We start from the raw sequence: 15,191 nt of genomic DNA, 5'->3' as shown, positions 1-15,191 counted from the left end.
AAGAAGTTATGGTGCGCTTCAAAACAAAATGACAATCTTAAAGTCTACGCAATTCATTTTTTGGTAAACAACCTACCCTGGGGGCCAGACAGGATCGGGTAGCTAGCGCGAGTTTTATTGGGGTGTCTTGGGCTCGACTTCCCCGTGTCGCTGCTCAGCGTTCGGTGGTCTGGCTGTCTTGGGTCCCCGAATAGAACTCGCGCTAGCTACCCGATCCTGTCTGGCCCCCAGGGTAAAAACAACCCTGCATTTTTCTGTTCCAGCGTCCCGGCAACTGCTCTTCTGTCTTTATCAAGGCTACATTAAATTTGCATTGCGACGTGATTATGACGGCAATGATGCGTGTACAACCATGTAAGGCACAGTCTAACCAAGTCTCCAAAACTTCTCCGCTTGAATGGCCGTTCCTTTGTCGACGCAACGCTCCCCCACGCTTGGCGTGATGACATACTAGTCCCTCCTCTCAGAGTAGACTCTTTTCTTAAGTGAATCGATATTTTTTCGCGTAGCTTGCTTCTCGCCCTCCGGTCGGCCGGTCATAATCATCTTCCCGCTCTGCCTGGATGAAGGTTAAGATACACAATAGCGAGGGAACCTCATCTGTCGGTCCGGGGAATTACCGACAACTCGCTCTAATGGGAATCCCGAGCCCACCTGACCCCCCATTGTAACCGCGCCTCGCTGGGAGGCCCGGGTCAACTCTCCGTACTGTGTTTAATCACTGGGTGTCAGCCGGGGCACGGCTGGTGAATAAACTCAAGGTGCGAGATTTTTTTTTTAAATTCTGATCAAGAAATTTCAGTACAAGACAGAGAGGTGGTGCACTCTAGCAATATGCTAATATCAACATCACCTCTCAAAAAAAGATTACAACTGACAAAGACAGATGACATAACAATATCAATAACAAGCAATTCACAGCAAGTTAAAAATGGTTTGGGTAGTCCAATATACATTAAGTGTAACGTGTGTTGATTAAAGGGTATGGTATCTACAATATAAGCCTGGGTTAAGTTTAAAATTCTGCTGTTTTATCATATGACAAGAAAGGTGAATCCCATAATAGAAGATGGATGCGGGATGATTCAGTTGCCTACTTGATTCTCAAGATAAATTCTATGTTGCAATTGCATGGTTATAGGTAGTGCAGTACAACAAAAAATGTTGAACGCTTTCGCTTCGACACCCACAGTTACAGGCTGGATGATATAAGGATTGAGATTAAAACTTTACATGAGTAAAAGACATGATTGGATAACCTTAGAATAGATCAATGCTATTATTAATAATTTACATTTTGACACAGCAAATTGAGATATTTCAATATCAAGAGGATATCATATGCCTTTACATTCGTGCCAAACTCATTCGATGAAAAAATGAGCCTGTTTTAAAACCTACGACATTACTTTCTGAGGCACCCTCGTAACTGAATAACATGATTGGATAACCTTAAAACATATCACAGCTATCATTTGTCATATACATTTTGGCACTCAAAATTTGCAGTCTCCAACACGAATAAAGCTCATGAATATATACATCTAGACAGCTATACGGCATGAATATGGTCAGATTATACTGACAGTTTCGTTGTACATCCACGTACAGGTATAATCTGAAACGGATTTCATCTGACGTGGTGTATTGAGAAACCGTCCATCCAACTTCTAAAGTGGCAGGTGTTAAATGATTCCAAGGGCAAACTTATTACTGCGTGTTCCCTTTCGTTACATGTGTGCAGCATGAAGACACGGCGAATAATTTGGCAGAGCAGGGAAATCATTTCAAAGACATGCCAAACGTTTTTTTTTTATTTATATCAAATCTTTCAAATCTTTATTCGTCAAATCAACATTGCAGAGTTACCCCTGATCAGTAGTACCTCTGAATACCGTTGATCTTACAGTATGGAGTAAAACCACATACATAATAACTACACAGCAGGTAAAACATGAAAAATTTCAAAAGAATCTTCAGTGTGGTCCCTTCAGATAAATCAACTGATTTCCAAGGAAGCCCTTACAAAAATATAAAGAATCGAGATACAAGAAAATCATTACTGACATAGGATCATAAATCATAGATAGACAATAATACAATATGAAGTAAGCATCCTTCAGGATCAATAAATCATAACTTACTGGTTTGAACATCTCAAACAGCGATGCGGTTGGCGTTTGACTATGTTTGTTTGCGTTGCTGGAAGAAACATAATTCGACGTGTTTTTTTTTTAATTTCTACCCAGCTATTTTATTCTTGGCATCGTCACTGTTAGAAATCTATCGTCACTGTTATAAATCAATCTACGTTTGACCTTTTTATGATACATTCAACCTTATTCTAGTCATCCACAGCTAGAAGGTACCCTTCTGTACCGCTTGAAGCTAGCTGACTAATCTGTCTTTTTTTTTCATTTACCATGTAGTTACAGGTTGGCTGTCGTTGTCGGCGCAACTTTTCTACAAACGGTGCCAGCTAGATGTACTTGTATTTGATTGTTCTGCCAGTTCATTCCAGTAACCCTAAAGAAGAGTGAAGAATGACACTCGTAGCGTCCGGAAGCAAAACTCCAAATTTCATCCAGTTGTAAACTGAGATTGAATTTCCATTGAATATTGCTTACCTAGATTGTGTAACCTGCATAAACGTACATGCGGTTCATTTAACCGGATTCTGTTCAACTACAGCTTGAAGCTGTCAGTCCGTACTATGTTTCTGTGTATGTTTGGACCCTACAGCAGCTATTTCTACCTGCAGGAGCCAGCTCAGTTTCATTCTAAGCTATTTCTTTTTTTTTGCAGGTGTAGGCTGCCAGTCGGTCCCAACGATCCACCTGAAGTTGCCGGAGAGGATGGAAGCGATCTCGGGGGACCCCGTGACTCTCCCCGCCACCTACAGCACCGACAGGAGGGTCATGAACATCGCCTGGTACAAACTGGACCCCAGAGAACCGACTTCCCGCACGCAGATCTTCTCCTACTACCCTCCTCTCCAGACCAGGGAGTCGTACGGAGATTACGTCGGCAGGACTTCTCTAGAGGACCAGGCGTCCCTGAGGATCGCCCGCACCAAACCTGCAGACGAGGGGAAGTACATCCTGTCTGTGTCTGTGGAGGGGGTCGGCAGCAGCGAGGGACAGGTTCAACTGATACTCATGGGTAAGATTCCATGATGTTGGTTTACGCACAGTCACGTGGGGTAACGGGCGCAATGACCAATGGCTAGTCCTTCCAGTCAGTAGGACGTAAGTTGGATCCCCGGCCAATGGTACATTCGGTTTAACACTCAGCGTTTGGAATACAATTACTGTAGTGGAACACACTGACCACTGAGCTACAGAAACGGAGATGGGCGCCACTCGATGCAAAATTTGGTGCGTGAAGGACTTTTTTTTAATTACTTGGGCACAACTCGGTGACGATGATCTGTGTTTTGCACACCACATCAGCCAAACGTGATTTCATTAGTGGCGTATTCCTAATAAGGTATAGCTCTTAATTATTGACAGCAGTTTCTTGGTGCTGTGATTTCCAGATAATGTGATAAGAGAATGATGGAATGAATGGGTCCGTTATGACTACACCACACCCGTTTGTGGATGGTCACTGACTTAACTTTCAAGGTTAATGTTGCAAGCCAAACGACTTGGGTCGTGTTTTACATCCGAGCAAATAACCATTTTTATGTCACATCGGAAATAGAAAGTGTCGGGTTGGGGAAAAGACACAAGGGAATAACTCGTATCAAGTCTTGATTTAACACAACAGTGATAAACGAAAGAGAACACCAACAATTTTACAAAGCCTCACATCACACGATTGCGACCAGCCTCATAACAACTTAAAACCACTCGTCACCACTTGTGGTCAGATTATTGAACCGCAGGACGTCAGAATGTCGTAAACGTGCCAGCATACGACCGCAGAACGTCGAAACGTCGTAAACCTGCCACGGCTTAAAAGCTGCGATGTCCCGGCAGACTTACAAACCTCTGACAGGCGCGGACCGGGCGTTTTAACCTCCCGACCTGCACGATCAAGGCGATAAAGGTTGGCGCTAAATCCACTCCCCGGGCGCCGGATTTACAGTTCGATTATCGGCCGATTACTTTGCACCTCGATAAAAGCAGGATTACAGCTGGTGGTCAAATCCCAGCCCGGGGTCGTGGTAGGCGGTTAATGGTGGAGAAAACCCTGTGGAGGGAACGTATGATGGGTAAAAGACCTCAGGTCATATAGACAGATTATCATACAGAACGTAATCGCTTAATACCTTGCAGCATGTGGCGTGAGGGTACTAGTACTCTCTGCTGAGTTGAACATTGAGTTTTCCTTGGCTAGACCCTTTTTGGGTTCGACATTGAACTTGTGATGGTTTAAGTTAAAGACGGAAGCCCTGCGGAGGGGACGTATGATGGCTAAAGACCTCAGGTCATACCCTGTATGGGCAGATTATTATTACGGAACGTTATTGCTTAATACCTTACCGTGTATGACGTGAGGGTACTAGTATTCTCTGCTGAGTTGAACATTGAGCTTTCCTTGGCTAGGTCTTGTTGAGTTCAACACTGAAATTGTGATGGTCTAAAGACTGAAACCCTACCGAGCGGACGTATGATGGTTAAAAGACCTCAGGTCATATGGGCAGATTATTATTACGGAACGTAAAAATCGCTTAATACCTTACCAGGTGTGGCGTGAGAACGCTCTCTGCTTAGTTGAACATTGAGCTTTCCTTTGCTAGGTCTTTTTTGGTTCAACACTGAACCTGTCATGGTTTTAAGACTGAACTTACCGGTACCTTGCCGGGTGTGTCGTGGAAGCACTCTCTTGATTTGCACAGCTACGTCTTCTTGAGTCAAAAACGGAACTAGTGAGTTAGTTTGATGACCATTGGTCATTTGAGCAGACTACCATTTACATTGTATGTAACATGATGAGACGGTCGGATTTTTCTGACGGAAATGGACAAGACTGGCGGCATAAATGATGAATCGACCTAGAAATGCATGAGGAATTATGTCTACCCTTGACTCACAGATAGAAAGCACATTCAAAGTCCACAACTAGTAATTTACGCTTAGTAATCAGTTGCTCCATGACCCTAAAATAGCTTACTAATAACTTTAAAATTAGATATACAGCCTATCTGACAATATTTTCTCAGTCCCCCCTACAGTTCGTGTGGGCCCGTCTAACCCGTACGTCATCACCAGAGGGAGATCGACATCCCTGACATGCGCAGTGGCGGGCGCCAAACCCAACATCACGTCGCTACACTGGGAGAAGGACGGCGAGGTCATTGACCCCAGGCGACAGCCCGCTAAATATTCCCACGGGAACGTTGTCGTCCCCGCGCTGCACATCCGCCACGTGGGCAAGAGCGACGCCGGCGTGTACGCATGCGTGGCTGATCACGTGGTCAAGGTCGTAAGGGCCTCACTGCAGGTCAAAGTTCATTGTAAGTGTTTGGACACACACACACACACACACACACACACATATATATATGTATGTATATATATATATATATATATATATATATATATATATATGTATATATAATAAAGTAATAAATAAATATATATATATATATATATATATATATATATATATATATGTACATATTTCACATATGGATATAGACATATTTCAATTATTGTTTTTATTGGTGTATTAATGTTCGTTTTGTAACATGTCTTTCTACAAAATAGTCTTCTGAACAGTATATAACAACTATGATTGATCCAGTATTCATCATTTCAAAATAGGATAAGGAATTTGACTTGACTTGACTTTATTTGGATCCACATTTAGCTTAACAATGTTGTCAGCTTTCGGTTATATCTAAAGGCTGACGTAAAATTATGACGTAAGATTATATGTATTTCTTAACAGGACCTGTTGGAGTGAATCATCGCCCTTGTTTAAGTGTTGATGTACGTGTTAGACCTTGGACTCCCGGCAGCGGTACGATATCAGTATCCATGAGTCGGTGATCCGGTCCGTTTGACAGGATCAATACGCCTAACAAGCGCCTGTTGGCTGCCTGAGCCCGATACTCGGGGCCATGACATCTCGTACCCAGGTATTATATCGATAGCCCGGAAAGCTGGGTGATAGGTCTGAACGTTCCCAGGAGTGTCCTACACAAAGCGAACAAGACTTAATTGGGGTGTCTGTCGATGAACACATTAGGCCTGCTCTAGATTTCTCGGTCCCGGGCGGACGGGTGTCAGATTAATTGTGGGTGTGATTTTTCAGCCAGGCCCGGCATCGATCCTCGGGGTCTCGGGCTCCTCCAGTGTTGGTACTTCAAGATTCTTCAAACAGTGACGGTTTTTATTAAGGGCATAGAGACATACTCCCAAATTTTCGATGTCCTACTGCACATCTTGTTCACGGATTGACCTAGTCTTGGGAGAGAGCACGAGACTAGGTCCAGACTTTCGTAAATCAACAGAGCCCCCCTCCCCCGTCATTGTTTGAATAACATTAGAGTAACTATTTAGATGTGACTGATGAACCTCTTCAACTGTATCCACCAGTGTTGCTGTTCGTTGTCGTTGCACCTAGTATCCCTACACAGCGTTAAGCAATCAGGACCCCTCATCCAATACATTACATATTATTCATGCAATCATCACATATCTTTTCTTCTTCTTCTCTTGTTGGCGTTAGATGAGTCTCCCCCCCCCCCCCTCTAGCATGTCCAGTTGTGTTGCGATTACTTTGCTCATTGCTCATTTACACAGGCCCACAATAGATATTCAGTTTCCCAGACTCCACCCTACACAGCTAAAAGCAGTCAGGACCCCCATCTAATATATCACATGATATTCACGGAATGTTCACATATAGTTATGTTTTACTCAGACCCATAATACACATAGGTTTCTCGGGCTACGCCTATGCTCCTGTTGCAGCCAGCATCTCTACATAGCGCGACAGAAGAAGAAAGGGACACACCTCCCGGCATCACATGATATTCGGAAGATGTTCACGAAGATAATAATTCACCACTTTCATACATATCCAGAGTCACCACTCCATCTGTGCTCCTGTTGCATTCAGGGTCTCCCTAAAACTTGTAGCATAAAAGTTTACATTCCAACACAGTGTACATCCCAATATAACATTATATTAACGTGATGTTCACCTAATGTTTACGTGATCTTTTACACAGATCCGCCGTCCATTCTGAGTATATCCGACTCCCTGAGCGCAACGGTAGCAGACAGCGTCTCCGTACAATGTGTAGCAGACGGGAACCCTCCTCCAAACATCACGTGGTCACGTGACGGGACGCGCCTGCGCAGTGCCGTCCACTCCGTCACCAGTGACATGCGCACTTCGACCGTGAAGCTGGGAAACGTTCGGGTGAACGACAGTGGGAAGTACGTCTGTCAGGCAAGCAATGGCGTTGGGAGGGGCGCCTCCAGCTCACTGGTTCTCACTATCAGAGGTGAACACTAGTTCATGTTCTAGTTCTAGAAAAGGCTAAGGCCTATGTCACATTTCCAAACTGGTAATTATAGTTTTAGAAGACCTCAATGTACTTTATTCTGTCAACACAGCTATGTTTGCTATGTATTAAAGTTGAATTCTAACCGCGAATCAAGCAAAAAGAAGACAACGGGTGCGGTCAAATACGTCGTGCGATCATTGTACAATCACTAGCTCAGGGCATTTTTGCGACCACCGTACAAGTGCCCTGCAGAGGTCAGTTACCTTGCTGCACTAAAGGCTGTCTTATCTATTTGTCGGTGTTGGGTCTGTTATAGCCTGCTTGTCCGCGATGATCAAAATCGTACGACATAGGTCGTGCGATCGTCGCACGATTTTGATCCAATATGATTTTCAATCAGGCTGTGACTGTACCAACCACCGATATGGATCTAAAACAGCATTTTGTTGGCCAAGGCAGTTGAACTTTGCAAGAGACGTATATCTTTGTCCTCCAAAGTGCCAGAAGTTAACGATCGTAAGACGTTCGCACGACCTACGTGACCGCGCCCTCATACCCCCTTCACATTAGGCGCGATTCGATCGGACGACGAGTCTACGAGGAGGCATGACCCTGATGCCGACGAAGAAATGGCAGAGTTCCCCCTTCCCGTCAGGTTCATGCCTCCTCGTAATTTAGAGCTCGCAGACTCGTCGTTCGATCGAATCGCGCCTAATGTGAGGGGGGTATAAGTAACTCCTCCTTTCCGCTAGAGTCCAGACTGGGCGTGACAAGTTCGACGGTAGCGGTGGTGGTCGGAGCGTCAGCCGGCGGACTCTGGTTCATCGTCTGCGTGGCCCTGGCCGCCTACCTAGTCAAACGGCGGCGGCTCCAAGATGAGAAGAAGAAGTTCGCCTTTTATTACAACATGGGCAGACGGGAGCCTACCGAGAGGGGGGAGTTGGGAGAGGATAAGGAACCGCCACCGTACACTGCAACGCCAGGTGGGTGCACACGACACCTTTCCTAGTACAGTGGAAGCCGCTTGTATGCACAGTCTATTTGCCAACGTATTTCGTGCTGGTGCAATCATGCAAAGATATCCAGCTAGACCGCACTGGTTTGGGGTTTTGGGATTTCTTGCAGTTAACAGAAGTGTGCGTTAATCCGTTGTGCAATTGACTGGCTTCCACTGTACAGATAGACCTGGATTCAGCAACCACTCAAAGGGCTGAAGGAACATGGTTGCTAAGGACAGGTGGTTAGTGAGGACAGAGTGGGGTTAACTGTGTAAAATGGAAGGAACATGAAAGTACTTGTGACCAGAGTCAAACTGTCTATAGTGACCACTGGATGAACTTAAAACATGGTCAGAGTAGGCAAGTGGCCGTTATGGATAGAGTTCTTGATGATTGCCTCATGGCGTAAATAATCAATAGCCCACAAAAAAGTGACCGAACAATGGTCATTTTACGGACGTTAATCATCGCATCACTGGCAAAGGTTTGGCTATTTTCTACTTCTTCAATTTTTCAGCCCAGCAACCCAAAACATCGAAGGCTATTTTAAAATGGGGAATCTGTGAGCTCGGAACTGATAGGTTTTAGGCCACCGCCCACTCGTGTGGGGATTTACCCTTAGGCAAACAGCGTTGCTGAGACCTACTTTAATAGTAATAGTATGAATCATGCTAATAAGCAGGACCATTGAAAAAAATAGGTAAAAAAAAACTACATTCTCTTAGCTGCGCTTTATGTTATTGCAATCTTATTTTTAGTTAGCTGAGTTACAGCCACATCACTCTAATTTCTCCGCCCCTCCAATTAAAAAGGTTCCCTGCTCAGACCCTAGGAGGCAGGAAAATTTGTAAGCACAGTAGCGACCGACCCTCGTAACATTACTCATCAAAAGAGTCTACGAACTTACGTTGATGGTATTTTCCGAGCTCTCGACAAAGACGTCCGTAAAAAGTTTATGAGACTGTAAAAGCGAACCGGAGTTCTCTCCGTCCCGTTCCTGTCACGAGTGCAGCTTTTACTGTGATTGCAGCGATAAAAGCCACTGAGCCGACTTTAACAAGCGACGGTCTTTCATTCTCACATTAATCCAAACAACCTGAACTATCATTTGTTTTAACATGTTGACTATAGCTAAGGGCACAACCCGCCGTACGTTGTTTTTGTCCGTACGTTTTTGGGATGCCACGTCCGCCACGTTTTTGTACGTAGACAGCACGCAGTTGCACGTACGACGGGTTGTGCCCTTATCTTATGAAGGGGCTGTGGTAAGGTAAGGTGAGGTGAGATGAGAGGCATGGTCCAGAGTACGATAAACACTCGCCTCCACCAGGCCTTCCTATAGGGTACGAATACTAATCTCCAAGCAGATCCTACGGTACCATAAAGATAGTATCAAAGCTGGCCAACGAGTAAAGCCAGCCAAAAGGAGTCAGACGGGCTCCTGTAGTATTTACACTCCTGGGCCGGCTTCACTTCTCTGCCAGCTTTCGATACTATCTCATGCTACCGAAGGATATACTCGGAGATTAACGAATACTAGAATAGGGTGAATAATTGGCCAGCAGCAGAGTCTGTCTTTGGAAAGGGTATTGTTCCCCATCCTGTGCTTCCAAATTAAACCCTATGGCTATGGCTATGGTAGCCAAACTGCCCCTGGCAGATATGCTCAGCATCGGCTATAGCTTGTCTGGTAGAGACCAGACCAAACTGCCCCTGGCAATAATTCTCCCTATAGTCAGCATAGCTTGTCTGGTAGAGACTAAGTACACACTGTAATAGATGGGACATTGATCCACAATCGCCATTAGCGAAGAGCCACCTGGTAAATGATATATATCATCTCTAAGTGTCGGGTTAATGAATTATCGAATGACCTAGTTTGACTTTGGGCACGTAGTTCGTATATCCCGCCAAGATTCACCAAAGTGACCATATACATGTACTGCATTTCAGATAAAAATGTACAACTTTTCATGTACTGCTTTTCAGATAAACATGTCAGACTTCTCTGATATAAACTTAAGAATCTTTCACCAAGACATGTACTATGAGATTTGATTCCACAAAGCCATTCGGCACCGAGATCTTCATAAACCCCCACGCACGCTATATTTGCTTCTCTCTGAACGACAAGGACGAAAATAAGGTCACCAAGTATTCTTTGCTGCTGCGCTCAAGTTGACGGCAGATCATTCCAAGAGTGCCCCGGGGCAAACTAAAAAAAAAAAAGATAAACTCAAGGGAACAAGTTCTGGAACTCGAACAAGAAAGAATGAACGACACATAATATGAATGAGTGTAATAAACTTAAGCCCTAAAGTCTCTTTAATGCACAATATACCAAACTGACATCTAATAAGCCGTTGAAACGCAATATCTTATGTGCTGCTCCGAACATGCAAACTTCTGTATCGTTGATGGCATCCGCCGTAACAGAGCCTTAGGGTCATGTTCTGTGCCATAAATCATGTGTCTTACTCTCCAACGTCGTAAATCATGATGTGTCGTAAGTCATGCTGGTGTCGTAAATCATGACATGACTTGTTCTCCCCTCCAGGAAAACCTTCCAACAAGGCGCCGAACTACGGAGGAATCAACACTATCAGGAAGTCCATAGGCAGAAAAGGTAATTATTCTGACACTTTTCTTTGGCTTTAGGTGGTATCTCACTCCACTTGGGGCACCGGTGCGCCACTGCGAGGTTCTTTCACTGCAGCACTGTTCTTATTTTTGCCGATTTGTACATTATATTGTATATTTTACAATTCAGATATTGTGTAATACGTCAGTATGACTTAACAAAATACACAAAGCGTAAGAAAACTCGTTCTTTATCTTTGAAATTCGCTGAGCAATCTTTCCAACCCCGCAGTGCCGTACCAGTGCCACTAGTAAAGTGAGATACCACCTTTTGTCATTTTCGTGTATGGTCTTCTCAGGGCTGGGTGTGATGTTTCTGATACCTGTAACCTGCAAGTTGCCGGAAACTTTGTCTGAAAAAAAAAAGCCCTAGTACAATAAGCCCTCTCATAGAGATCAAAACGCATGCGCGGCGACAGGAGTTGTAGGTAACATGTCAAAGGTTAAGGCCCCGAAAAAGAAAACAGCTGCAGTCGAGCATTCTTTTGATTTGCATAAAAAACGTCCGGACAGGATTTTTTTCGGGGCCGTTTTTTTTCCTTACCTAACGTTACTGTGAGTAGCCTGAAAAGAAAAGACTTTATACTTGACATCTATGCTTCGAAATCTGAGTCGTGATTATCATTTCTGAGAACTTAATGATCAACTCTCGTATCGCCATGTGTTTTACTTGCAAAATTATTACAAACTGTCTCTTTTAAAACCTTCAATCGAGAAAACGTTTCTTCAAGCTGCCAGTTTGGCGCCCTGGGAGTGGCTCATTGGTACACCAGCCAGGCATTCACTCCTAGAGCGTTTCCTCACGCTAACTTACAGAGTTCAACGGTCAATTATGATAGCTTCATTTCACTAAAGCTGTGACATTCTTTCTGTGTCTGGGAAAGACATTAAACCCTGATCCAGGGCTTAGAAATGTACTCAAGCCGGCGAAGACACCATATATCTACAGAAAAGGCTGTTGCTGGCTTTAAAAACAAGTCAGTCAAATGGTCGAAAGGGTTCATGACTTCTGCAAGCTAAGTCCGACTCAACCGTGCTTGCAGTAGATCTCCTGGTCTTAACGCTATAGTAGCTTCTCGTCTTTTCCATTTGGGCATGTGTAGTAGAAAAGATGATATCCCGGACTGGACAAATATATCAATGGCAGAATGAGCGCAGAAAGCCAGGGATAGGAAGGCATATAGCCATGGCTTGCATGAGGGCCGTGAGGCTGATACTAGAGACTGTCATAGTATCTATAACACTCAGACACACGTGGGTGGGACTAGCTTCTGTACATAGGCATTTATAAAGTAGACATTTGCTATCCTAGCATAAAATGTTCTGCCTCAGTAATTTTGTGGTGTTGAGACATTCCCTGAAAGCACATGATGTTTTCGTGCTTTCTCCCACTATCTCGGATTCCGTCTTTCCTTTTATGTCCGTGTTTATGTCTTGGGTTGTCCGTATCTGGGAGAAACTCTGACCTGACGACTCTCCTGTGCTTAGATAAGGTCTAGCGAATGATGCTGTTGCCATGGTAACAGGCATCAGCGCTCCATTCTCTCACCAGATACAGTTTTACAGCAGCTGCCACAGGCCGTTTGTATGGCGGACGTCACAGTTATTTTTAACTATTGAAGCCTAGCGTAAGAAGCACTGTAACAGCGGCCTGACCCTTTGTGGAAATGTGGCGTTAGCTTAACACAGACACACCAAGAAAAATACCCCCATTGTCATGGAGGTAAATACCACTTCTTACAGTTGTTAGTAGTTAATGAGGTGTTTTCTCGTCACAACAGAAAGGCGATATGCCCGTGCCGTGAACCAAGTCCGTTTAAAGTTTTTTGTGTGTTCTGTTGCCTTTCTTACCTTATTTTTGGTCTCCGAAAGCTACCCGGCCAGATCCCGGGGTTGGGAATTAGGACCTAGGCCAAACACGGACACATAAAAAAAACAATATTTTCTATTTGTCCTGGAGGCAACTGTCGTTAATGAAGTATTATCTGGTCCCAACAGAAAGGCGCTATGCCCGTGCCGTCTACTCGTACCGACCTCGTGAGGAGAACGAGCTGCGCCTGGAGATGGATGACGTCATCGAGGTGCTGGAGGGGGAAGATGGCGGCTGGTGCTTGGGTTACCTGCGGGGCAGGATAGGCCTGTTCCCCTCCAACTACGTCAGATTCATCTCCTCCAGTGAAGGTTATATCTAACTTCCTATAAGTAATGCGATATCGGCAACAGTCGTATATTGGATGAAAGTTTATCTGTGTCGTAAAATACTAGCTCCAGATCGAACATCTCAAGGAAATTGCTTTACAAATCATCGATTGTGTTTACTGCCTTCTTTAGGTAGCATGACCCTCCATTTGTCGTACAACGAATAGAAATAATTGTCGTTCTGTTGATTTCCATTCAGATATGTCGATGGCAAAGACTGTATGCATGAGCCGAAACAGTACCTATTAGCTAACGGATATAAAAGAAAACTAGATGGCTAATGGATACTGTTTCGGCCCATGGGTATAGTCTTTGCCATCGGTACATCTGCTTGGAGATTATCTTTCTGTCGCATTTGACTCATTCGATGAGTCACGTGATGGGTCATTCTACCCAAGGAAGACTGAAGACGGATATCCAAAGGGCCCGTATTTTCTATCAGTATGGGATATTCAGCTGTACTTATACAAGTTGACTTTAAATTACAGTTCACATTCCCGTTGGAAGGCTAGGGTGTCCTTGGGAGTTTCTAACTTTCTTTTGTCTCTCCATTTTCAGTGCTCGCAATTAAATCTGCCGGCGTTCACCAAACGATAGAGGTGCGAGACTCAGCGCCGGCCAATGGAAGCATTTAGAAGAATCCGTTACGTCATCACCTGGCTCAGCACCGTCCAATGGGAGCATTTAGAATCCCTGACATCATCGTCTGGTTCGGCACCGTCCAATGGGAGCACTTAGCCTCCCTTACGTTAATGTTCTAATCAGCGCCATCCAATGGGAGCACGTAGACTCTCTACGTCATCGTCTGGCAGCGCCGTTAAATTGGGGCATGTACCCCTTCTTACGTCATTCTCAGATTAAGCGCCGTCCAATGGGAGCATGTAGCTCCCTGACGTCATTTCCTGACCATCCACTGAAATATCGCACATTGACATCCTCATATGGTGCCAAACGACAATTGTGGATCAAAGGAAGTTCTTTGCAGTCCGCTCACTGAAAACGAAAGTGAAGACAAAATGGCGCTTATCGCTCCAATGGTTCCTACCCTCCAGGCGCTTCACACCTGCCATTAACGGAGCCACTCTGGGACCGAGAGGAGACTTTGTGACGCCAACACGTTCCCAGGATACTGTAGTAGGAGCAGCAGTCTTAGTGCTTCAATTAAAATGTCTTTCAATTTTCCAATTTTACGCTTTTAGACCCCCGGGCAGATTTTAGCGGCCGGTTGTTCGTCACGGTATTTGGCAATGAAAGCGGTTTTTGTTGAGAATTCAGACGACACATCTAGCAGTAAAACATGATTACACAGCTGAAGTGGCTACATGGTACGATTTACTTATGTATATAAATGTCTGGACTTGTGTTAAGCGGTGGGTATCTGTAAATTACAATAAAGAAGTGGATAGAACTGGTGTTTGCTTTCTTCATTAAATTTTTAAAGGCCATGCCGAATTGCTAAAGTAAGAATAACAACATGTATCATAAACATCATATTAACATCAAGAAACGAAGGTAAAAAGGTTGCAACTACTGTAGTGTTCATAAGAAAATGGTGGATTACCTGTTCTGGTAAGGAGGTTATAGATTCTCTTTACATATTAACCTCCTTAGTTCTGGTGAGTCTGAATGTTCTTCTAGCCAGAGAGTCTTGGAAACAACAGATCAATTAGACGTGGCAATGTGTGTAATTAAAGGAAAACGATGTGCAAATGTAGTAAGACGGCGTTCGCGCTTGTTACACCGATAAATTTCCAGCTAATGCACACCATTATTCTTTGTTACCAGCACAGCAATAGGTTATGCCTATTAATCATACCTTTCAGTTGTTTTTACGGTTGTCAGTCCTTTTTTGTTTAAGTCCGCCGTGATATATGTATCTCTTT

At 44.2% G+C, this 15,191-nt stretch overlaps 1 protein-coding gene across 1 annotated transcript; it reads left to right on the top strand.

Moving 5' to 3' along the window:
• Nucleotides 1-2,808: 2,808 nt before the first annotated feature.
• Nucleotides 2,809-14,703, top strand: LOC118429895 (leucine-rich repeats and immunoglobulin-like domains protein 1). The gene is made up of 7 exons (XM_035840522.1): nt 2,809-3,162; nt 5,171-5,464; nt 7,190-7,468; nt 8,224-8,454; nt 11,027-11,095; nt 13,108-13,290; nt 13,867-14,703. The coding sequence occupies exons 1-7, from the start codon at nt 2,856-2,858 to the stop codon at nt 13,941-13,943; spliced, it is 1,440 nt and encodes a 479-aa protein (XP_035696415.1). The 5' UTR covers nt 2,809-2,855; the 3' UTR covers nt 13,944-14,703.
• The last annotated feature ends 488 nt before the right edge of the window (nt 14,704-15,191 follow it).

This window comes from Branchiostoma floridae, chromosome 14 (assembly GCF_000003815.2).
Source record: "Branchiostoma floridae strain S238N-H82 chromosome 14, Bfl_VNyyK, whole genome shotgun sequence".
NCBI classification, from domain to species: domain Eukaryota; kingdom Metazoa; phylum Chordata; class Leptocardii; order Amphioxiformes; family Branchiostomatidae; genus Branchiostoma; species Branchiostoma floridae.
This window is presented reverse-complemented; position numbering and strand designations above follow the sequence as displayed.